At 42.9% G+C, this 25,871-nt stretch overlaps 1 protein-coding gene across 2 annotated transcripts in view; it reads right to left on the bottom strand.

Annotated features, from left to right (window-relative positions):
- MYO3A (myosin IIIA) overlaps window positions 1–25,871 on the bottom strand; it is a 270,931-nt gene that overhangs the window by 97,841 nt on the left and 147,219 nt on the right. For both annotated transcript variants that reach the window (XM_059729090.1, XM_019497913.2), the window contains 3 exons: window positions 24,964–25,109; window positions 20,935–21,000; window positions 17,907–18,062 (listed from right to left, as the gene is read on the bottom strand). In XM_059729090.1, coding sequence (XP_059585073.1) covers window positions 17,907–18,062; window positions 20,935–21,000; window positions 24,964–25,109 — 368 coding nt within the window. The remainder of the gene's footprint in view (window positions 1–17,906; window positions 18,063–20,934; window positions 21,001–24,963; window positions 25,110–25,871) is intronic.

Here is a 25,871-nt window from a genome sequence, read left to right as displayed (position 1 = left end):
TGGAAAAATGGACAGGGTGCAGAAGGACAGAATCTACTGGACAGATCACTCAAAGAAGGAAGGCTGTGAAGTTACCCACAGCACAATGAAGGGCCAGGATGGGGGAGGAAGGTCTCCTGCCCTCCTTGGCAGAGATGTGAGAAGTCAGGTCCTCACTTAATAATATTGTTAAAGGACAATCCAGAGACTTGGGGGGAGGCTTGGAGAGGACATCTTCAGGGAGTAGGCAAAGGTGTGTGAATTCACAGGCCTTCGATTTGTATTTGTTGATTTTTCCAAAAGCCAAACTCACATGGACTCTGGGTTCTGTCAAATCTATTCTAACAGCTTAATTAAAAACATTAGGGTGAGCTGAACTTGTAGGACCAGATCCTGGTCTACCTATCAGCCTGAGCAGGATACTGTTTCGCCCTACTCAAATCCTTGAAGAACCACTAATGCAAAAGGTGAGTGTGTGACTCCTCCTCCTCCTCCTCACCACCACTGCTTTTAATCACTTTGTCTTCAGGCTAAGATGGAGGCATGTTACAATTATAGACTTACTGTTTTACAGGGACCTGAACGGGGTAGAATAGGATCACACTTAGGTACCTACCATGTGGATATTCCTGTTTATGTTTATAGACTTCAATATATATCCCTAATGTTACTACAGCAGAAGGAACTGGTATATTAAAGATCCAATCTAGTGTAGTGTACCTAGTAGCATGAACTGGTACACATACACAGGAGCTAGTCCGTTGTGAGGGATGGTGCCTCACAGTTTTCTTAAGATTATTCAACACTGGAGTTACTGGCTCACTCTGCATGATAACAGACATTTCTTTTAGCATCACGTCAAAGTTTAAGTGAGCATGATTATTACTCCCAAAGGCTAGGGACAGACACTACACATAAGCTGGTTTAAGTGATCAGAAACTGGACGGCTGGTGGGTGGGCGGAGAGGAGCAGCAGTGGTGGTGGTGGTGAGAAAGGGTGGGCAGGGGGCATGAACACGGAGCCCAGGCCAGTGCCTGGGCCAGGGCCGGTGGGGCAGGAGGAGTGTGGGACCCAGGGCCAGGGCAAGTGGGGCTGCAGGAGAGCGGGGCCTGAGCTGGTGTCCAGGGCCAGGGCCAGGGCCAGGGCCAGGGCCAGTGGTGTGGCAGAAGTGTGGGGCCAGGGCCAGCAGGACCCAGGATGGGGTTGTAGGAGCGTGGGGTCTGGGCTGGCAGGTGGTGGCGGAGTGGCCAGCAGGCGGGCAAGAAGCGGCGGAACCAATTATATTTATTTACATTAATTTTTATAGGAAAATGTGTTTTGCTTAGCACGGTTCTGCTTAATGCTTGTTTTTTTTGGAACCAATTAAGAGTGGGGGTTGCCTGTAGGCTCTATTCTCCTCCATTGTGGGGTAAAGGCAAGAGATAGCCCTCTTCCTATTATTATTTAAAACGTTGTGGTCACCAACTGAACTGTCGATAATAGGATCAATTTTGCTCAGCTCCTGTAGGGGAAACCTCTGAGGTTCCCAAGGATTTTTTTAAAAATTATTTTCCTGCAGATTTTGCCACAGATAGGCACAATAGTGCCTGTAATTCACTACCCACATTTAAAACACTGGGACACTGAAAATATATAAGAACAATGGCACAACATCTAGATCAATGGTTCTGAAGGTGTATTAAACTGTTCACAGATGTGATCTTTTCTATGATCCATTCCACTTCCTACAGGAGACTTTTATGCAGTAATAGTTGTCCCAGTCATATAAGCTCTCCTCTTAAAAAATTATGAAGCAATTTTTGGCTATATGTAGAACAGATTTGAAAATATTTAAAATAATTATAATGCTCATCATTTCATTGACAGGTACTACTTGACTTTATTTTCTTAAATATGTCAAAGGGGGTTATTGCATTTAGGGCCATAGCAAGTGCTTTGATAGGGAAAATATATGATTTCCTGTGAAATCTGGACACATGAAGGAATTTACTTTGTGGAGCTACATGAAGGTCATTTTGCTTTCTAGAACCTATATCTCACAGTGTGACTTCAAAGAAAATTGCAAATGTACATGTAAAGGGAAAGATGTGGGAAATGACAGTATTTCATTAAACTATACCTCATTCCATTTTTCCATCTCTCAAAGCAAATGCTTAGGTCAGGCATATTTTCTATTCCTTGCATAATTATTATATACTGGATGAATACTGTGGACTCTTTAATTATACTGATTAGAAAGAATGGCATTTCACAAAACTTGCATCCAGCCCTGCTTTTCATTCACTCTGGAAAGTTAACAGCTGCATTACAGAAGGAGGGGAAAAATCCCAGTTTTAGAGAATACTATTCTCCTCCCCAATATTTTTGCTACTTTAAAAGATGGCTTATTTCCCAGGAAGGAAGAAACCTACAGATTCCCATGCAATCCTGTTTGGTGTCTTCATGAAAACTACATTGTTGTTTAACCAGATTATATTCTCAGTTTCCTATGTATAGGAAAGAGACAGTTTTGCAGAACACACAATATTTTTCTCTTTGCTGTCAAAGGGCACAGACCCCCTCAAGGACAGTTATATTGCTTCACTTTCTTAAACCCCAACCGTTTAAAAAAAATCACTTAGCTGACATTGGCAATGAATTTTCATTATCATCTTGCACATGGATACTGAGAACTGAAATAATTTGCATCTACTCAGAGACATTATTTGTTTTGGGCATTAAATCCTGGAGCCATGTTCAATAAGCAATTCAGGCAGCTAAAGGCCAGAAACATCAGGCTAGTATGGACAAGAAAATGAGTCAAGGCAGTATTGTTTCTGCTCTTTCCCTGCCCCCACTTTATCTTTCATGCTTCAGTGAAAACAAAACCCAAGCCACTGCAGTTCTTTTCTTTTCAAATTGTCAGAATGTATTTAAGTGATGCCTGATGACTCCAAAAATACTGTGAAAAGTGGTGTGTGATTCATGATGCCCCACTGATCCTTTCTATCACTTGTGAGGTAGTGAAACAAACAATAAGATAACCCGGCTGGCTTGGAAAACTCAAAAACCAGCCACAGATTTGAAGGCAATTAGAAAAGTCCTGGCTTTAACCTAAGGCATAAAAAAAAAGACATTAAAAATAAGAAAGATACCTTTTGATTTGAAGGTGTTAATAGCAATAGGTCTCCAAACAGCTAACAAAATATAACTAAAAACAAAAGGTATAGAAAGACAGCACAACAGCCACTAACTGGGACTCTATGTCTCTTGCTGTTAACACAGCAGGCTGCATAATACAACTGGGAAAAATCATACGGACACAAGCAATATTAATTCACCTTCTTGCACTGCAGGGTAACTCTAGAAATGGTACTGTGGGCTGTAACCTTGCTGTCAGGACCTACTTGTGCGCAGCTACAAATTGGGAGTAGTGTGAGGAAGCTCTAGGAGCTGGTGATGGAGGGAGGGAATGCTGGGCATAGGGGAAAGCCAGCAGTTAGGGCTTACTCAGAAGAGATGTGTACTAGCCAGGCGGGGAGCCAGTGCGGAGGGGTTCAGTCTATATCTCTGACTTCCCAGTAAGTATTGTAAACCACCACAGGTCAGGCATTGCCCAGAATACTATACCTCTCCTGTTGAAGCTGGCCTATTGGGCAGCCAGGAAGAGAAGATACTTGGAACCTAATCAGAAAGGAGTGTGTCTTGGTGGGGTGGCCCTTGCCCTAGAGGAGAGCTACCTGGGGTTTTAGCCAAACGACATTTCTGCATTTGCATTTAATGATCATTGGATGAAATGGATGGACTGTAGGAGGCTCACTGGGGACAAGAACCACAACCTAGGGCTCCTGACTTTGAAGGCAGTGCCTGTCTTGCTGAGCTGCACAGAAAGGCAAACGTGCCTCCCCCCCAGCATTTTTGTATTCACATAGAATTATGTGCCTTCTTGCGGAAGTGAAATCTAAAATCTATGTACTATCTAAAGGTAGAGCTGGAGCTGGTTTTTAGTTTCACTGGGCCTATATGACAGGGAATTTATTATTTCCTTGTTGCCAAGGGCTCTTGTGAAGGTAAAAAAGCAGATTATGAGGTGCTCAGATACTATAAGAATGATGGACATCCAAACACCTATAACACAATATGCATATGCAATTAATGTGCAGTACACTACAGAAAAGTATGCTTTTGGAAAGCCAGTACTGCTGTGCAAAAGAGAAGAGATTCACTACAATATGATGGTATTATGTGAGGCATAAACAGGCAATATCACATCTGAGAATCTGCTGCTGCATGTTTTGGATGTGCAAATTTGTGCAACTGGAACAAAAACATGTTTACTTTGAAGGCAATATTAGGCACAGTGAGACAGCTGAAATCCTATTTATGCATTTCAAGCAACTGTCCACAAACCCTCTAATAATTTCTGTATTTTCTGATGTGTCAGCTGGGAGATGACATGTAATGGCAGTCATTGAAACCACAACCTTCTATCATTTATAATTTCTGCTACAGCAGTACCACTTGTTTATTTATTAAATTTATAATTTATTAAACCCATCCAACAGTATTTTTCTTGGTGCACAGACAAATATAGGAAGGAAAACACACTAGCTAGTGCCAAGTAAATCTAGCACATGGTGGTGAAGTTACACATTACACCTAGACCCTACTAACTTTGTGGAATGTTAAGCAGTGTTAACATGAGAACATGCTGTGAGCAGTCACATGTGAAGAGTTAATATCATTTCTTGCCTGCATAGCTTTGACTTGCCATTACAGTCACAGAGAATTTACAAACAAAGGTGTGGCTAGGAGCCAGGACACCTGGGCTCTACCCCTTTTTTGGGTTGGGGTGGCTGGGAGCAGTGAATCTGGGATGCTGGAGGACTGCAAATTGCTTGTTTTATCTCCACAGAGCAGACTGTAGTTACCCTACCATTAGCTAAGTAGTAAAACCCAGAGTTAACCTGTGCCTGAAATGGAACAACGTTGAGACTCAGAGGGCACTGAGCCCAAGTTAACAAACTTTAACATGCAGCTGATCACATTTTAAGTGCCCTTCGCATGGTTTAAGTGGTATGTGTAACTTTAACTAGAAATACTAAGGGCATTTTTACATGTGGTTTTGGATGCGGCACTTGGGTGCTTTAATTAGCTAGCTGCACTAATTAAAAGCACCTGCACGTCATGTGTATCAGTGTCGCTGAGTGTCCCGTGCTGAAAAAATGGTGGTAGGGAGTTTTGAACTAAAGTTCATTGGGTGTATTTTATTTCAAGGCGCACCACTGCCATTTTGTCAGCACAGAGACGCATGGTGACACTGATCCACGTGATGTGAGGCTGCTGGAGTGTGTCAATTTCTGCGCTCCAGCAGACTCGATTAATTGAGTCTGTTCTGACGTGCTGGATTTCCAGTGCACCCGAGCAGGCTCCCTGCATATGTATAGGAGCCCTAAGTGCTTGACCAAGGTTGACAAGCAGAGTAGGGGATTGAACCTGGATTTCTAGGTTCCCTAGTTAAGCCCAGCACCACTTTCTCCCACAAGCCTGAAGCTCAGAAAATGCAGACTTTTTGAAACAATCAGGGAAATGGATTTCAGAGTTGAGAGCCCTTCCTTAAGGGTATATTTAACACCTCAGACTGCAGTGCCATTTAGAGACACCCAAGTTAGCTTTAAAACAGCACAGGCCTGGAAGCAATCTAGCTGCGGCAGCACAGCAATGGCTAACTTAATTCTGCTTCTTGGCTAGCTCATTCATAGCTATTTTATACTACACTGTAGATTTAACTGGAGACCACCTGGACTTCATGCTAACAAAAATAAAATCTAGGAATTTTTACAACTGTCAACAGCCAACAGAGAGAGAAGGGAAATCTCTAATCACTCAGGAACCAAACCTTCCTTTGTATTGAAACTATGCCCCAAATGAAGTAGTGCCTACTGCAAAATTTGGAGGACAGTTCTCTGTCAAATACGTACACAGCTATATACGCATGAGTGCTCACACACATGCAAACACGTGCTTAAAGCTTCTAAATGGTTTCAAAAGGCAGCCCTTTCCCACAGATCACTGGATCTGTGTTTGATGTACATCTTGGTCTCAACTTACAAAGAAATGTGATCAGCCATCACAGGCCCAGGCTAGCAGCCCTTCTACATCCAAGATATGCAGCTACATCACTTAGAATATCAAGGAAGGATCTAGGAATAAATTATGACACTGCTTCGTGGCAGAACCTGAGTGTGACAGGAGTGACTGATGGGACTCGACATAAGTAACTAACTCTGGAATGAGTCACAACTTCTAAGAAATGCATGTTATACTAATTGCTGCATATTACTGGAGACATTATAAAAGTAAATGTGAAAGCAGTCAGTATAAGAACAGCTGAACAATTGCAGATAAAAGTATAACAAGCCTAAGTGTCAGTCAGAAAAGCTAGTGTTTTGGAGGCTGTTTCAAAGACAGAAGTTTCTATTTCAAGTGTAGCTACAGTCCTAAAAAATATATGTTTTTCATATTTAGCTCATCAAGAAGTGCTGTCTCTGGACTGTCAGTGAGTCCAAGCTACAGCACTGATTTTCAAAAAATTAAGCTTTTAATTCAATTTTTAATGCCCATCCTGTAATTTTAAGACAGTAGTTACCTGGATAAGGGTATAAAGGGAGATGACAATGGGTAGTGGTGAAAGAGGAAGGTGGAAGGGAGGTTAGCTGTGGAGTTTCTCAAGGATTGGTCTTGGGACTGACTGTACTGTATTTAATAACATGGGCACAAAAAGAGGGAAAATGTTAATAAAATTTGCTGATGATTTACTGGGTATGCTGACACAGTGCAAGGTAATGCCACACAGACAATATGGACAGATCTTCTTGGGTATCTCGGAGACCTCAGGCAGTTTAGGCTTCTTAGTATAGGGCTGTACCTGGGCTAGCTAGCTCTGCTTATACAATGCAGTTGTACTGCTCCCAATTCTAACGCACACAGAAGTAGCTCAGTATATTTCTGCATAGTGTCACTTGAGTTGCAGAGACATATCTGAAATTAGGGGTCATTGTCAAGACAGAGGAAAATCAAGGCAATATACAGAAAGAAGTGGATAGTCTTGAGAACTGGAGCAATACAAATGGGATGGAATGCAATAGTATGAAAAGCAAGATCATGCACTTGGGGATAACCAGCAAGAACTCCTGCTCTATGCTAAGAGCTCGTCAGTTGGAAGCAAGTGAGGAGGAGAAGGACCTGGGTGTATTAGCTGATTAGAGTGAGAATGAGTCACCAGTGTGATAAAGCTGTCCAAAAGACAAACGCTATCTTGGAATGTATCAGGCAAGGTATCTCCAGTAAAAAGACAGAAGTATTAATATTATTCTACAAAGCATTGGTGAGACCTCATCTGGAATACTATATGCAGTTTGGGTCACCAACTTCCAGGAAAGATGCCCATGTGATTGAGAGCTTACCACACAACAGGAGACTAAAAGAAGCTTGGTTTGTATAGCATAGTGACATAAAGATGGAGACAAGATGTATTTGCTTTTTACAAATATGTCTAGGGATAAATGACAATGAGGGAGAAGAGCTGTTTCAGCTAAAGGATGATGTTAGCACAAGATCAAATTGACACAAATCGGCCATGAATAAATTTAGGCTGAAACTAGAAGGTGGCTTCAGGTGAATGAGGTTCTAAAACATCCTTCCAGTAGGAGCACTGATAGCAAAATAAAGCTATTTTTGAGGTCGATCATTTTGTGAGAGATGACATGACAGCTATGGCAAGAGGCTAGATTCAATGGTCCATGAGGTCCCTTTTGGTTCTGTTTCTATGATTTAAAATATAAGATTATTAAATATATCATTGTTGAATTGTTTCTGATTATATCTTTGCTGGGCAAAATCAATATAATCACATCATAATACCATTTCCTGCCTTGTCACTTTTCACCTGCAGTATGCAGCACCTACAAGTATCTAATAGTCTCAACTGTGCCTGATACACCATGTTCATGATCAGTGCAATATCTTTATACGTGTTGAAGACCAAGGCCCTGATTTTGCAACTAGTTCCACCTACAAAGAACCCAATGACTTCAGTCAGGCTCTACACTCCTGCAAGAGCCATCTCAGTAAGGGATTTTTCCAGGATTGGGCTGGGCTGGCTGATACTCAGAAAGAGTGTTGCAGATGGCAGGGAGTCCCAGCTAGATCCTTTAACTGCTCGTTTCCAGACTTCATACTGTTTTGCTCTAAAGCGGAAAATGTTTGTGAAGACTTTTGCAGGAGGACAGAAACTACTTGGAGTACCCTTTAACACACTCTCAGCTTTCACTTTGCTCTCACTACCTTTTTTTGTTTTTATAGAGTATATGTCCACATGAATACACACAAAAAATCTATTACTTTGAATCTGAAATCAGAATCATGTTGTGGGTCTAAGACAGATGGAATTGCACAGACACCATTTGGTCAAGCATCAGGAGATGTGGTTCTGAGTACAAATGGAGTTCTATGCATTTAAGCATTCAAGAAGTGAACTAAGTAGCCCAATCATGGAATGACAGAGAGATCTGCACCCCGTTGTTGTAGGGCAAAAACAAAACAAATGCTGCCCTACATTAACTTTGTTTATAGTCTTGGAAATCTGATTTCTTCAGAAGTGACATACTTGAAATAATGGGCATCTTTTATTACAGCTTAAATGACCAGAAAGTAATCAATGCTTTAATTGCTTGTACTGAGATTATAGCAGATATGAAAACAAGAATTTTCAATAAATCCAGGAGAAGGCTACTATTATTACAATGTGTGCGCTCCCCTATGGGAGGCAATTCTCCAACAAATGTTATCTATCAAAGTACATGGTGGAAAACAAAAGCTGAAGTAATAACATGTACAGGAAGTGTCAAATCTGATTTATGATCTGTGACTGCATATGGAACTTATGCCATCTTCATTTAAGTCATCTGAAGACAAGATTAAGGGAAAGCCTATACCACAGGGAGCATGCTGGCAAAGCAGGTAAGATATCTGGCTACAGCACCTTGCTCTGTCCCCAGCTGATCCAGCAATAAATAGGTGCTTTCTCATTTGGGCCAGAGAGCAAACCTTTGGTGCCATTGACTACAGTGAGCTGTTAGTTACAAAGACTGTTATGCAGACTCCCTTGTAGAGACTGCTAAACTAGCTCAGGCAGGAGAAACAGATTTACTTGTAGAAGCATGGGATAGGTTAAAATAGCCTATGTGGAGCTCTGAGGTGCTGCTTTCAGTACCCCTGGCTAGACTGCTTCCAGTACCCAAGCTAACTAGAGGATCCCTACATTACAGAGCTAGCTTCAGTGAGACATAACCTTAGCTAAATCAGTGTTAACCTCTCTTTGGGTATGGACAGGAACATTTGAATTGTTTCAAAGTGTAGCTGCATCAAATGTGACACCTGTCTGTGCCCAACTTAGATACAAATAGCAATTTTAACCACTCAACTGAAATAAAAATGTCCAGTTTAAAATAATGGTCTGTTCAAATTCTGATGCAGGCCAGATCACAAAGAACGGAGAAAAAAGTCTTGTTTTGTGATACTTTAATGTTGAAACTGAATTAGATCAGATGTAAAAGAAGAGGCAGCCTCATTACAATTCCTCATGCCTTGATTCACACAATGAGCCAATCAGTTAACAAAAGACAATCTAACTTCACCAGAGGGGCTACACAATGAAGGAAGTTGGGGCAGACAAAGCCATTTCTTTCAGGATTGTGATATGGAGGGGGAGAAAGGCCCTGTAAGATGCTTAATGTAGCATGCTGCAGTACAGCATAGCCCACTTAAAACACTGGCCATTTGCCAAATCTCATTGATTTCAATACTAAAGGCACTGTTTAAGCCATTTTGAGTGTGCCTGCTTATTCCTGAAGGAACAGCCTGCTCTCAGATGTTCGCACCCCATTAAAGCTCATTACCTTGTTACTTAGAGCATCTTGCCTTTAAAATCAGCCTTGAAATTGACAGAATCTAGGCAGTTTCAGGCTCTTGATGGTTGATTTAGGCTAGAAAGATTAACTGCCTGTTGCACATGTTGGACAGTTTTCCCAATTGCCAAATGAGCACACTAGGTTTGGCTTAGGTTGCTTGTGGATTTGTAAAGTAAACTGGAAATTAATTTGCAACTAGTTCAAGAATTTAAAAATGGAGAAGTCAGAGGTAGAATGAACACTTTGGGCACTCTGATTTGAGATGCTGTTGAGTGCCCTCCTCCCCTGTTTTTGCCTGTATAAGAGAAAAAATCATTCATGCCTCAACACATCTGCTAGACCACATTCTGTGCTTAATGCTGGAACACCCCAAATAAAATTGTGTTATGTGTAACAAAGAGGACTGTTTGTGCATTTTTATTTCATGAACCTTTTTTTCTTTACCTAAGTCGCTCAGATTTTTGGGGTAGCATTAGTCCTATATTTGATGGGGGTATAAATGACAATTATTTCTCTTACTTTTTTTTCTATCCTCACATTGCTTCCCTAACAGGTTTAGCTACAGGCACATTCCATTCCTCCCAGTATAACTGTTTCACAAGAATTGTTTTCCCCAGAAGCATGAAATATGCTTTGAGTTAAGAGAAAAGCTCTGTGTCCGTTGGGCTTAACCCTACGATCATGAGATAGGGCAGCCAGCTACAATATGAAGCTGACTAATTAGCTCTGCAGTAAATGTCTCCACATCTGCACGTGCGTCCCTATTGGGACGTATGAAACTAATAAACTCTAGAGCTGGCTCCGGAGTTTTTCTGTGTGCAGCAGCGTAGGGCTGGCTGCTCCAGTGAGGCTACACATGCTGCAGAGGAGCTGGCTGGGGCATGAGGATGCTTCAGCTTAGGGGCTGCCTGCTGGCTAGCCCATCACTGCAGTACCCTTGTGCCCCAGCCAGTCACTTTGCAGCATGAGCCCCATTGGAGCAGCCCTGGGCTGGCTGCTCTGATGGGGCTCCTTGTGCTGCAGAGTGGCTGGCTGGGTCACGAAGCTGCTTCAAGGTGGGGGCTGCTTGCTGGCTAGCCCCACACTGAAGCACCCTATGTCCCAGTCAGCCGGGGCAGCATCTACATGTCTGCTGCTGTGTACAAAAAAACCCTGCAGCAGGTTAGGACTTGTATTTTAAAGTCCTAACCTGCTGTAGAGTTATTAGTTTCGTGCACCCTAATAGGAGTGCAAGTGTAGATGCAGAGATGTTTACTGCACAGTTAATTAGACAACTGCACAGTAAACATCTCATGTAGATGTGCCCAGTGAGACCTAAGTTATGCTACCTAGTTCATCATCTGGCTACAAATGCAGGCCTGGAACATGGGAATCCAAGGATAACATGCAGAGACCACTATATTTTTTGCCTATTATGTTTATACCATTGTTTATTGTTGGTTGGAATATACAGCTATATAAAAGCTGGTTGTAGAAAAGCAGAGAGTATAGTGGTTAGCACAGAAGACCCTCAGATCACTCCTTGCAACATATTAAACATAGAACAAATATTTTCAAAAGCTCCTTGAGAGCTAAAGGAGACTGGTGTGGAGAATTTCCAACAGGCTGTGTTGTAGCTGGAATTTATGAAAGAATGGAGCTAACTTCACAGTTACAAGGATTAAGATACTCAGGAAGCTTTAATGGGAAATCCACAATTCTCTTCCAAGAGTTCTTGTGACTATCGGCCTGGGGCTGGCTCTTCACACAGGGACTGCTAATGCAGTGGGACTGGCTCCCTGCCCCTCCCTGGCTGGTGCTGTGCAACTGCTGGAGTGTATGAGCAACTCCCTGTCTGGTAGGTGCTATGAAGTATGAATGGATTTTCAGACATGCTCTGATACAGCTACTATGCAGGGTTCCAGGAAGCTGTTGCTTTGGTGTCCCCTTATTTGGCACCTGGGGCAGATGCTCTGCTTGCCCTGTCCTAGTTACACTGCTGGGAAATGTGATAGTTTTTCTTATACGATTAAGTTTGTTTTGGGTAATTCATACAGAAGGGGTAAAATTTTCAAAAGCACTGGTGAGATTTAAGACTAGATCCAATAAAGTTCTTGGGAGCCTAAAAGTTAAGCATGGCCATGCCTAATTTTTTGGTACCTGGCACCTGGAGAGCAACCTGGAACCTTTAGTTAGGTGCTGAGTGACATATACAGTGCATGAAGAAAAGTTAGGCACCTCAGCAGGGATACAAAACAGTTAGCACACACACTTGGGAGTCCCTTAGAGCTAATCAATTGGAAACATGTCCCTGTCTCAGATTTAGGTGCCTGACTCAGGTCAACTTACACTGGGTTTCCTCCCCTAAAAGACAGGCACCTACAGCTTTTTTTCTGAAAGAACTGAGAAAGGTTCCATCTTTTGTTTTAAAACACGGCGTTGCATTCACCAGAATACCTTTATCACTTGGCTACAGCCATGTGAGTTTAAGCCCTCCCAGGCTGAGGACAGACTGGAATCCAGGTCTTCCATTACTGGGGTAAGCAATCTAACTGCTACAATATTGCATTGAAGATGCATGCTGCTGTACCCCACATTTCTGAATGAAAGTGGCTGTACTTTGTGCTGAACTCAGTGATGTGTGTGGAAACATGCCTAGGACATGGCTACAGCACTTGGCCCCTAAAGAAACTTCCACAAAGGAATTGCAAAAGCAGTTAGGCGGGATATAGATGGGCATAGGCTTACACGTATGTGCAGCAGCAAAACATACAAAAGGCTTCTTTGCAATTTTAGTGACACATTGCTTAAACGACTATCAGGCATTTCAGCACTTGCCAAAAAGTGCAATTTGGCACTTAAATCCCATTTGCAAAATAAATTTAGGCATCTCAAAGTTCAAATGTCTTTGGAAGTCAATGGGACTTAGGCTCCTTAGTCATCACTTACGCTAAGTATAGGCTGTCAGAAAGCTCAAGCCTGAATCAATCCTGGAGCATGGGAAACAAGCAACAGGATCTAGAACTCTTGCTTGTGAGCAATAACTTTGACCTAGTGGGTCTAAATGAAACCTGGTGGGACTCTACTCATGACTGGGTGGTAGGAATAGAGGGCTATAGGTTGTACAGGAGAGATAGAGAAGGGAAAAAAGGAGGGGGTGTTGCTCTTTATGTCAAGGAACAGTACACATCTTCTCTAATCAAATTGGGATCAGAGGATGTACAAGAAGAGACTCTGTGGTCAGGATTCAAGGGGGTTGGGGGAAAGGGACCTGGTGGTGGGGGTCTACTAGAGACCTCTGCACCAGGAGGACGAAGTAGATGGGGAATTTTCCAGGCAGCTCTCAGATGCTGTGCAGTCTAGAGACATGGTAGTCATGGGGGACCTTAACTACCCAGACATATGCTGGGAGGAACAGTCAGCTAGATCTAACTGCTCATGCAGGTTCTTACCCTATATTCAGGACCTCCACCTAACACAGGAGGTAAGAAGTCCCACCAGGGCTAATGCCTTGCTTGACTTGGTGTTGGCCACAGGGGTACCTGGTGGGGGACCTGCAGATTCAAGGCAACTTAGGGGATCACTAAATGATAAAATTCACTATCCAGAGAAGGGCAGGTACCATACCTAGCAGAACACAGGTGCTAAACTTTAAAAAGGCTGACTTTAATAGGCTCAGGGAATTGGTTAGCAGGGTACTAGGATCCAAGAGCCTAGATGCTTTGGAGATCCAGGAGGGGTGGTCACTCCTCTGCCAAGGCAGCTCTAGAACTGAGGCTAGCGGCATGGATAAAGGACAACAAAAAGTCCTTCTTCAGGTATGTTGGGAGCAAAAAGAGGGTGCAGGGTAGCATAGGGCCCCTACAGGACAGGCAGGGGGCTTAGTGATGGATAGCAGGGACAAGGCAGAGCTCTTCAATTAGTTCCTTGCCTCTGACTTCTTAAGTAGGAATCTAGACGAACCCTCAATATGCATCACGGACACCAACAAGGGGAATATCAGCTGACCAACGGTCAGTGACAAAATGGTAAAAGGACACCTGGAGGGACTGGACGTGTTCAAATCACTGGGACCAGAGGGACTCCATGCATGGGTAATGAAGGAATTAGCGAGTGTCATAGCTGAACCACTAGCAAGGATATATGAGCACTCATGGTGCTCGGGTCAGGTCCCGGAGGATTGGAAGAGGGCCAGTGTTGTTCCAATCTTTAAGAAGGGGAGGAAGGAGGATCCAGGGAACTACAGACTGGTCAGCCTTACCTCTATCCCAGGGAAAATCCTTGAAAAAATTATCAAGGAACACATCTGTGGGAGTCCGCTGGCTAATGTGATGTGGAGGAGTAACCAACATGGGTTTATAGCAGGTATATAAACTGCCTGACTAACCTACTTTCTTTTTATGACAAGGCCACCAAATGTTTAGATGAAGGAGTTGAGGTGGATGTTACTGTTCTGGACATCAAGAAGGCCTTATTAATAAACTGAAGAGATTTGCCTTGGATGATTATGCAGTAAAATGGGTAGCAAACTGGCTCAGGGGTCGCACTCAGAGGGTGGTGGTGGATGAGTCAGTGTCAACCTGGAAAGAGGTGTGCAGTGGAGTCCCTCAGGGCTCAGTTCTGGGGCCGGTGCTGTTCAACATCTTCATCAGTGATCTGGACAAGGGGGTGGGAAGCACCCTGTCCAAATTCGCAGATGACAAAAATATGGGGTGAAGCTAACACCCTGGAGAGGAGGAACCAGATCCAGGCTGACCTCGACAGGTTGGGGAAGTGGGCAGAGAGCAACAGGATGCAATTCAATAAGGATGAGTGCAAGGTACTGCATCTAGGGAAAAAAAAACTGCCATCTTACCTATAGGTGGTAGGGGTGACCTTCTCAGCACCATTGAGGCAGAAAGAGATCTTGGAGTCACTGTTGACTCCAGGATGAACATGAATCACCAATGTGATGAAGCGGAGCCAATTGCACCTTGTCGTGTATCCGTAGGTGCTTCACAAACAGGTCCAGGGAGGTGATTCTCCCTCTCTACCCAGCACTCATCAGGCCACAACTGGAGTACTTTGTCCAGTTCTGGATGCCACAGTTCAAGCGGGATGCGGACAACCTGGAGAGGGTCCAAAGAAGAGCCACTCGTCTGATTGGAGGCCTGCAGGGAAGGCCCTATGAGGAAAGGCTAAGGGACCTTAACCTCTTCAGCCTCTCCAAGAGAAGGCTGAGAGGGGACCTTGTGGCAGCGTGCAAATTCATTAGAGGAGAGCAACACAAAGTAGGTGATGATCTGTTTACCAGGGCACCCCCTGGAACAACAAGTAACAATAGCCATAAGCTATTGCAGAGTGGGTTTAGACTGGACATTAGAAAAAAGTTTTTCACAGTGAGGGTTGCCAGGATCTGGAATGGGCTTCCGAGGGAGGTGGTGCTCACCTCATCCTTGGGGGTCTTCAAGAAGAAACTGGACAGGCACCTGCCTGGGATCACATGATCCCAGGTTTGGTGACCTTTTCCTGCCTGTCAGGGGCAGGGGGTCGGACTAGAAGGCCCACTGAAGTCCCTTCCGACCCTAGAATCTATGAATCAATTTAATCATTGCAGGTTAGACTAAGCTGTGCAGATTGAACTGATAAACAAGTGAACAGACATTCACTTTTGATTCTGGAAATGCAGCCACATGCCTGCAGGGGCCCAGGACTGAAGCTGGGGGTGGGGAGGGAAGGGAAGGAGGGGGAGTGGGGAACAGGAAATTTTAAAACACGCTTTCCTGCTCACCTGAACCAGACAGCTTGGGCCAAGGCTAGCCTGCCTATCCCATGAGGGAAAGTTTGTGGGAGAGGTGCAAAGCATCCTGGGATGATGGGGGACTGTGAGTTAACTTGCATCTGAAGGAGGGGATCTGGGACAGAAGTTCAATAAACCGATTTAACGTAAATCAGTTAAGTCTGATACCACATCCATCCAGGTTCATCTTAAACTGGTTTTGGCCATTTTGAAAGTGGTTTATGTACACTAAACTTGTGTTGTGTTATGGATTTGAACTAGTTTCCAATCACTTATACTTACACATTGTGTAATTTCTGTCCCTAGCCTTAGGCTATAAACAGATGTCACCAAATTAAGTAGATCAGCTGTGCTGGGATGTGGTGCAGCAGAGCTCATCCTCATCACTGGATAAAACAGACATCACCTGTTGTGCTACTTGGTTGGGCCTCTGCCCTGATGCTGAAGGGGCACATCTCTGCAAATGGGGAAACCCTGGGATTTTCCCATTTGCAGTCATATCCCAAGTTGGAATCACTGGGCGGTCCTATGCAAGCAGGAAAACCCAGGGTTTCCTGACATGCAGAAACATGTTCCCTAGTCAGATTCACTGGGTGTGTTTCTGCAAGTCAGAAAACATGGGAAGACACCTAATTAATTAATTGCCATCTAATTAATCTGTTTCAATTCCATATCTCTAAGTTATTTGCAATTTATTATTTAAATATAATGAATATTTCTTTGGAACTTATTTGGAGTTATTTGGAACTCTGGTTTGCATCTACCGATGCATCTCGAACAAGACCCAGGATGTCATCCTTCCACTGTACTCAGCCTTGGTGAGGCCGCAGTTGGAGAACTACATCCGATTTTGGGCTCCACAGTTTAGGAAGGACGTGGAGAAGCTTGAGAGAGTCCAGAGGAGAGCCATGTGCATGATCAGAAGACATAAGAATAGGCCTTATGAAGAGAGGCTGTGAGCTGTGGGACTCTTCAACCTAGAGAAGCGCAGGTTCAGGGATGACTTGGTGGCAGCCTATAAGTACATCAGGGGTGTCCATCAGGATCTGGGGGAATACCTGTTCACCAGAGCAGCCCAGGGGATGACAAGGTCTAATGGTCACAAACTCCTGCAAAACCATTTTCGGCTAGACAAAGACAAATTTCTTTACTGTCGGAGCCTCCAAGGCCTGGAACAAACTCCTCCCAGAGGTGGTGCAAGCACCTACTCTGGACACCTTCAAGAAACATTTGGACGTTTATCTTGCTGGGATCCTTTGACTCTAGCTGACTTCCTACCCTGGGGGCAGGGGGCTGGACTTGATGATCTTACAATGTCCCTTCCAGCCCTAATGTCTATGAAATCTATTAAATCAGCGTAGGTGGCAGGTCTGTGCCCCTCTGAAGATACTAATCCAGTACAAGTGAAATTTGGACCAGCTGTAAAAATTTTCTTGTGGAAACTCCAGACAGAAGAAATTACTAATCAATTCATATGTTTGCAGACTGTTACAGACATCATTAGTCTATAAAAACTATAAGACAGCAACTGTCTTAGCAATATATTATTATTCTCAAAAGACAAATGGTATGTCAAGTTGTTGCCTGAGATTTGACTCAAAGTATGCAGTATATGCTGTTACTAACAATATAAAAGGGAAGAAATGTGGCAGATTTTAATATAATTTCTCTGAGAAATTCATACACCTGATGGTATCAAAAAGCCTTCTATTTTAAAGCCTTCTATTCTAAACATTTAAAATATTTATCTAACACTTAAAATCTATTCTACACTGAAACACAATATAAATAGCTCTAGACGTATATCCTTACTAATCATCTAAGGTAGTTCATCTACAATACTATTCCTTGGTGAACTGTTTAAAAAAATTGCAACACCATCTTTAGAATTTTTTACAAAATGGGTGATATGTCATTTGGTGAGGCAGAATTCATATTATTAAAAGCCACGAGACAGAAATTACCTGCTCAGGAAGACAGAAGAGGTTTTCTTAGCACTAAATAATTTTCTTTGTTTGCAAATTAGAATCCTGATTCCATCATTTTTTCTCCCACTTAGTAGAACCCAAGTCCATAAGTAATTCCATTAATTCCATCACCATGAGGTCAGTGTACACTATCAGTAGCAGGATTGGACCCTTAGTGATAGCTACATTTCAAAGTTTCAAAGGTTGCCACACTAATCTTTGTCTCTACTGAAGAGGAAATAACTCAGGTACCTTGCCTTTTCAGTGACTCCCATTTGTTGATGAACATCAATAAAGTCCATGAGCTGCTTCTGTAACATGTTCTCCTTGCCCTCAATTTGCTTAATGAAATCATGTTGCAGAAGATCCGATACTGTTGGGCGCTTCTCATAATCTTTAGTCAAGCACCTGCACTGACAGAGAAGGCAAGCGATTGTTCAGAGAGCCTTACACTGTTAAGCACTAATGTTGAGCTTATTCATGTCTAAGCTCTGTAGCCACAATGCAATAAATTACATACCTCTTAATTACAATTGGTATTAATTAAAATACAGACATTTGGGGAGAATTTGAAGATGAAAGAAAGATTAAAGAACATCTGGAAGAAGCAGCTGAAATGCTGTTGGTCTGAAATTTTAGATATGGTATCTCAACACGATGCTTGGGTTGTCACTAGATATATGTCAGTTAGAAGTGAACACTTTGATTAACTCTGAGATAAAAATCACTGATTTTATGAAACTCTGGATTCCCCCTTTGAGCTTGTGCCCATATGTCAGGGCTATTTTAAGTATTATTTTTAAACCTGAAAATTGTCTTCCTCATATTTTATATAATACCTTTAAATAACAGACTTTAAAGGGAAAGGATATACTTAGGGATCTACTTAAAGTGTGCCAAGGGAAAATAAAAATTGCAGATCACTCGCAATACCCAGTGCCATTCTGCAGTCTTTCCACAGAAAGCCCTGCCTCCCTGCTCCCTGCCGCTGATTGGCCAAGGGGCCCCAGCGGCCCTGCTCCTCACAACTGATTGGCCAAGAGATCTGCTTTTTGTACAGCCCTGCCCCTTGCTGTGGACTGGTGGAGAGACAAAAGGCAGCCCTCCTGGCCAATCAGTGGCAGAGGAAGGAAGGGGTGGCTGCCATCTTCAGTGCTCCTTTCATGCTGGTGGCCCCCTGCCTTCCCCCACTCCTCAGCAAGCATTTTATTTTTCTTTTTTTGTCATGGTGATTCTGAAAAAATCACGGAGAACGGCAGTTTTTGCAATGATTGTGGAAACTGCTTTTTGTGGTTTCCACGAAAATCACAAACTAGCAAATTGTGTAGATCCCTAGATATAACACACTATCCATCTCCTTTACAAAGCTCTCACTAGTCACTTCAGACACAGCAGAACCAGTGTGGTTCCACTGTAGACTGCTGGGAAGTCTTTAGTAAGTCTTCCCAGGAGTCCATGTTCCTTTTGGATGACTGACTGCTTCTGAGTGTGCTGCCTGCACATCCTGACATAGCAGGGCTTGGAGGCTGGGACAGCTAAAGGAAAAATGGGAACAGGATCAGTTGTTCTTCTGCTGAACCCTACAGAGAAAGGACACACAGCAGAAAGAGCTATTTTCACTGAGCATTCTTCTCACACAGTCCCTCTGCAAAGGCTTTACACAAGGATGGCACATGTGACAGGATTTAGCTCTTAACAGATTCCTTTTCAGGATCAAGAGAAGTTTGAGAAATATTTTACTTTAAAATTACAAAAATATGTTCATTTATGAGACAAGCACAGAAATTTGGAAACTATATTCTATCTTTAGAGATAAGGCACACAGGACCTTTCACATGGAATGCGTTGTTTAAGTGAGAACAGGTCCTTAGCAGATATATTATTACTGCAGCAGTGCTTGGTGGACTATGTGAAATCCAGCTGGGATGCAGGTCTAGTTACTTCTGTATATCTCCAAACTTTACATTTTTGACTTGCTCTTTGATTTTATATATTGGAATAGGTAGGTATAAAGAAATTCTGAAGATAATCGTTGCCTATATACTAAATGCAATATAATATATATGATTTATATTTACAGTCTCGATAAGGGGTGCCAAACTCACCTGCACTCCCCTGACAAGGGTTGTTATATGACAGATCCAGACTGCAAAAAGCCTGCTGGGCTAGATCTGGACCCAGCGGCACGGTGTGGATTAACTTAGGTCATTGGTTCCCAACCTTGGGGTGCAACCCAAATCAGGTTCACGGGGGGTCCTCAGTAGGGTTGTGAAGGGCCCGCACACACACGTACATGCATGCTCAAGCGTGCAGCCTGGGAGTGGTGAGTGGGTTAGCAGGGTGGGGACGCCATTCATAAAAGGGGCAATGGCTGCTCCCCCGCTCCCAGGCCGCTGCTGCACTCCGCTTCCAGTAGGCCCCATGGCGCCAGGTCGGGAGGTCCTGTTGGTAGCCAATTTAGGGTTGCAGCAAAAAAAGGTTGGGAGCCACGGACTTAGGTGTTGCTTACTCTTTTATCCACCTCCGCACTATCAAGATATGCCCACTGGGTCTGTTACTGGGAATTCAGCAGGCCCTACTCTCGCTTGTCCCACCACCAAATTCCTGGCCACTCTGGGAGCCGTGAAGGCAAGTGAAGTGACTCCTTGGGCCACATAAAGCCCATAGGTCATATGCTTAACACTGGTCTAGATCTTCATCTGGTGGTAACTGGCGTAGCTCAGAGGATCTAACTCACATCCTTTTAATTTTTACTTAAAAATGTGGATGTTTTTCATAGAAATACTTCATTAAAATGTTTCATTATGGAACAGTGATCTATTTACAGAACTATACCTGCTGAGCATGGGAGGTCCTTGGTAGATTGTTACACTGCTTCAGTTCTTTTTTTATTAGAGCTAAGCAAAAAATAGTTTCCTGCCCTGTGAAATTTTGACATTTCACAAAAACTCCTATTTTGCATCACACTCCTGCTCTTTCTAAGTTAGAAAAGTGTTCATGTATTTAAGATATTAAATAAAGTACTCATTAATATTCAGGTGGACACTGATTGGTCATCTTCAGCCTGAGTGGTGGTAGGAAGCTTAATATAAAAAAAAACTGCTTACAGAATTACAAATAAAGAGGAGGAAATTATATAAAGACAATTTTACAATAATTAATAATGGGCAAGCAAAATATATGTAGCAGTAGATTTCCAGATGGAATATAAAGATATTGCATTCTAACAACATGTATGCACCTAATTTATTTGATTGAAAAGGTCTAAATTGTTACTCACTTGTTAATGAAGTCATTGAATTCAGGTGACCACAGCTCTGGCTGCTGTAATGTTGGAGGTGGATTTCTGTAAAGGTCAGCATTACAATAAGTTAATATGTACATACTTGACAAAAACAATGTGAGAAAGCAATTGAGTAATGAGTTTTAGAAAGGCCACTGAAAAAAGTATTGATTTGCACTGGTAAAAGGAACTTTGGGTAGACAATACAATACACCATTGATCTACTTTACATAATTAACAAAGATAAGTAGCATCAAGAAAGTCGATCAAATATAGTCAAGAATTGCCATCATTTTTCAAGCATGTCAACAAAAACTAACAACTTATGAATCACTATTCGTATAATGGAAAATTACTTCATTTCTTGAAAGAAAGGTATGAAAGAAACAAGAAATGTACTTTTTTTAACAAAAGTTCTTTACAGATGTCTAGCTTAAATTTTCTTTGAAGGATTAGGTTTTGATTGTGTTCACCATTCCATTGAAGACAATATCAAAGTACATGTTAATCTATTTGTGATTTAGTAAGACCAAATCTACTTAATAGATTAAATTCAGATTTGTTGCAAATACATACCACTCTTTTGCTTTCAGTGGGATTTCATCTGCTTACCCTAGGTTTGAATTTGACTCAGTGTTTCGAATTGCTCTTTTTCCTTTGAACTATGGTGAACTGTTTCCACTTAACATACGAATGCATAAGGAAATCACTTGAAGACAAGTCTGTTCTGTAATCAAGTGATATTGATCTACCATCATAGCTGCTTTTCCTCAAGTGCTGCTTTATGTGAATTCTAATAGCTCTTTGTTTTTATTTGTGAAATAAAAAAGACTTTGTCTTTAATTCTACATTACTCTCTTAGCAACCTAGTACAGTATGTACAGGCTCATTAAATAAAGGAGTTGCTAGTCATCAGAAACCCACAAAGCTCATTTTGAAAAAATATAAGAATTTGAAAAAAATAAGGGAAGTTTAGGTTAGGTATAAGGAAAACTTCTTAGGACTGGGGTAGTAAAACACTGGAACAGGTTACCCAGAGAGGTTGTGGAATCTTTGGAGGTAGACAAAGCCCTGGCTGGGACAACATAGTTGGGAATGGTCCTGCTTTAAGCAAGGGGCTGGACTGGATTACCTCCTAAGGTCCCTTCCAACTGTAATTTTCTATGATTCTAGTTTCTATGATTCTACATGGAGATCTTAATATGATATCATATTAAGAGTAATAATTTTTGCTGTAATGAGCTTTGCTTTTCCTTTGTTACTTTAATGTTTTATTTCCTAGATATACATTATTTTATTTTTGAAACTGGAGAGAATTTAGACAACAAGGTCAGTGAACTTTATGGTCTTCTGTAGCTCAAAAGCAAATAGTTAGTTATCTTTGTGCTTGGTGGTATACAACTTTGTAATTTTCAGGATTATAGGCTACTAAGGATAACACAAGAATAACAAATGTGAATCATGGTCTAACCCATAAATCCAGCCTACCTCCAGGCATTAGCTCAGCTGGGACTTTTTAATGACTTTGTCTAGATCTCATATAGTGTTTTTTATCAGTACATCTAAAAGAGATGTATAGATCTCCATTTTACAGTTTGGAAAGCTGAAGAACACAACAAGGATGTGACTTACTAAGCAGGCTACTTAGTATGCCAGTCCCAGAGATGAAATTAGGACTCAAGTCTCCTGGGTCCCTGTCTAGTGCTCTATTTATTAAGTTCCACTGCCTCCTCTTTCACACATCAAAAAGCAAATTAAGCAATCTGTTAACCCAACATTTCTATTCTCTCAGTATCAGAATTGCCTTGAGATTCTAAATCTCTCTATCCCTGAGATTCAGCCCCACATTTCTAAGATGAGGAGTTATTACCATATTGTTCTAGCCTGGCTGTAGGACTCAGATGGGATAAATTTCAATTTTAGTTTCAATTAGCTGAAATAGCACCTATAAGACTTGGCTTGACTGACTCCTAAAACCCTTTTGCACACAGCAGCAGAAGAACCCCTTCAGGGGGAGTGCTCACTGCAGTCTGACAGAGGTGGACATAATGGTCACAATTAGCCCTGTGCTCCTGGGGACTGTGTACATGCCTGAGGGACAGCTGTCTCCTAAATACAAATATGGGGCAGAGCACTTCAACACAGCTCCCTCTGCTCACCAAGCCTTTAATATTCAGATTATTAAAAAAGTACCCAAGGAAGAGGTAACAGAAAGAGGAATGGATTAGACCAGTGGTTTTCAACGTTTTTTCATTTGTAGTCTCCTGACACATTTCAAATGGAGGCGTGGACCTCTATAGAAATTTCAAATAGAGGTGCAGACTAGGGCTGTGCAAGGCTTCAGACAGTGCTTCGGATCCGGAGAAGCTTTGGACACTTTGGCGTCCAAAGCAGCATGTCCGGATCGAAGCGTTGGCTTTGTTAGATTTTTTGAAGTGGTTCAGAGCTTCCGAAGAACTTTGGAAAAGCTTTGGAGCCACTTCGGAGATCCGGCCATAGGGTATAATGGGGAATCAATTAAATATCTATACCTTTGTTGCTTTTTTGTCTGACATGGATGAAACTTGCATGGGTGGTAGCCTCTGCTGTGAGCATGAAGCCTGCCAAGTTTCAAGAACATCGGTGTAGGGGCTCGGGGGGAACTGCACCCTAAATTCTTGAAAGAAAACTCATGTCACGTCTATGTGTTACAACACAGGGGGGTGAAAACTGCAGGGTTGGTGGCCCCTGGTGAGGCCACAACACCTGCCAAGTTTCAAGAAGATTGGTGCAGGGGTTTGGGGAGAACTGCACCTCAAGCTGCTGACAGGCAAAACTTGTCACGTAGGCGACACTGCGTGTGTTAAGGCGCAGTGGGGTGAACACTGAAGGGGTGGAGGCCACTGCTGAGGCCACAAAGCCTGCCAAGTTTCAAGGAAATAAGTGCAGGGGTTTGAGGGAAACTGCATCTCTAGCTGCTGACAGGCAAAACTCCTGACATGGGTGCTTGTGCAACTGTGTCTGGGGCGGGGGGAAGGTAACTACTGCAGGCCTGGCTGCTAAGCTACTGTGTTACCAGTTACCAATCAATCGTGACTCACTCAGGGACCAGCTCAATATACAGTTGCTAGCTAATGTAACCAGTTAATTAGCAACAATTAACACCTACAAAACAACAGACTAAGGAGAGGAAAGAATCAATACAGACAATCAACTGCCCCAAGACAGAGACAGGCAGTTGCACAAGCACCCATGCCACGAGTTTTGCCTGTCAACAGCTATAGGTGCAGGAACCCAGAACCCCTGCACTGATCTCCTTGACAGCTGGCAGGCTGTGGCCACAGCAGGGGCCACCATCCCTGCAGCTTTCAGCCTGCAGCACCTTAACACACACAGGGTCACCCATGTCATGAGTTTTGCTTGTCCGCAGCTTGAGGTGCAGTTCCCCCCAACCTTCTATACTGATCTTCTTGAAACTTGGCAGGCTTTGTGCCCTCACCAGCAGCTACCACCCCTGCAGTTTTCACCCCACTGTGGTGCAACACGTACAAGTGACACGAGTTTTCTTTCAAGAATTTAGGGTGCAGTTCCCCCCGAACCCCTACACCGATCTTCTTGAAACTTGGCAGGCTTCATGCTGTCAGCAGAGGCTACCACCCATGCAAATTTAATCCAAATCAGCCAAGAAAATAACAAAGTTAAAGATATTTCATTGATTCCCCATTATATCCTATGGCTGGATCTCCGAGGTGGCTCCGAAGCTTCGGAGCTGCTTCGGCAGGATCACAGTGGGAACCCGGTCAGGAGCAACCTGGCATCCAAAGCGGCCAGATCCAAAGCTGGATTGAATAGCTGCCTACTTGCACAGGCCTAGTGCAGACCCCCTTGAATTGTAAGTGTGGGTATTCACGTACTTTTGATTAATCAGAGTCATCTTTTGCAAACACCTCAGACATAGTCTGTAGACCCCCAGGGGTCTGCAGACCACAGGTTGAAAACCACTGGATTAGACTAATGACGTGAGATATAAGTGTATCAAGACATTACCTTGGTATTTTGAAGAGTGCTCTCATGGGATGCAAGTCTGCAAGAGGTGGATCTCCATCTCCTAGCTCTATAGCAGTGATGCCTAGTGACCATGCATCACATCTGGCATCATAGGAGCTATCCAGCTGCTGCTCACATGCAATCACCTGCGAGATCAAAGCAATATAATTTTTGATTAATTTCTGAAAATTCCATTAAAAATTTAAACTTAAAAGCACAATAACCTGGACAGCCATGTGTCCAAAAGTTCTCACTGGGACAGACAAGCTGCAAATACTTTGAAAGGCAAACTTTCAGGCTATACTTCAAATGTCCAAGTTTCCTGCCAGTGGTTCTCATGCTGCACAGAAACAAATGCTCAAACCAGAGTGACAAATAGCGGTTTTGTCACACCCCAATTCTCAAAGCAGTAAAAATATCTATTTACCTACACACACACACAAACCATACCACACTGGTATCTGAGTGCTTCTATTGCATTCTACTTACTGGGAGAGCTGCTTGGATGGGTTCGGCATGAGCTTGGTGCACAGTACTTCCTTCTTACCAAACATAACCTCTAAAAGTCTGGGGTAGTTCTTAACAATATGCTCCATCTCCCTTCTACTTAGCACATTGGTTTATCAGCAGAAGAACTTTCCTAGGTGAACATTAAACACCTCCTTGAATATTAATGAGTACTCAGGACTCCATGCTCAACAAAACATCTTCATGTGGACCCAGAACCTGCAGACTCTGCTGGATCTCTTGTGGCATGAGCAGGGCTGGGCACCTCAGGCAGGACATATGCTATGCCAGCCCTGTGTGCTGCTTGCACAGGGATTCCCAGAGCCAGCCTGTGCTGCACATGGAACATAGGGCCAGACTGGCTGTTTGAGCTGCCTGCAGTATGGGGGGGCTGGCAGGGG

This window comes from Alligator mississippiensis, chromosome 5 (assembly GCF_030867095.1).
Source record: "Alligator mississippiensis isolate rAllMis1 chromosome 5, rAllMis1, whole genome shotgun sequence".
Taxonomy (NCBI): domain Eukaryota; kingdom Metazoa; phylum Chordata; order Crocodylia; family Alligatoridae; genus Alligator; species Alligator mississippiensis.
The sequence above is the reverse complement of the archived record's forward strand: the minus strand, read 5'-3'. Positions and strand labels throughout refer to the sequence as shown.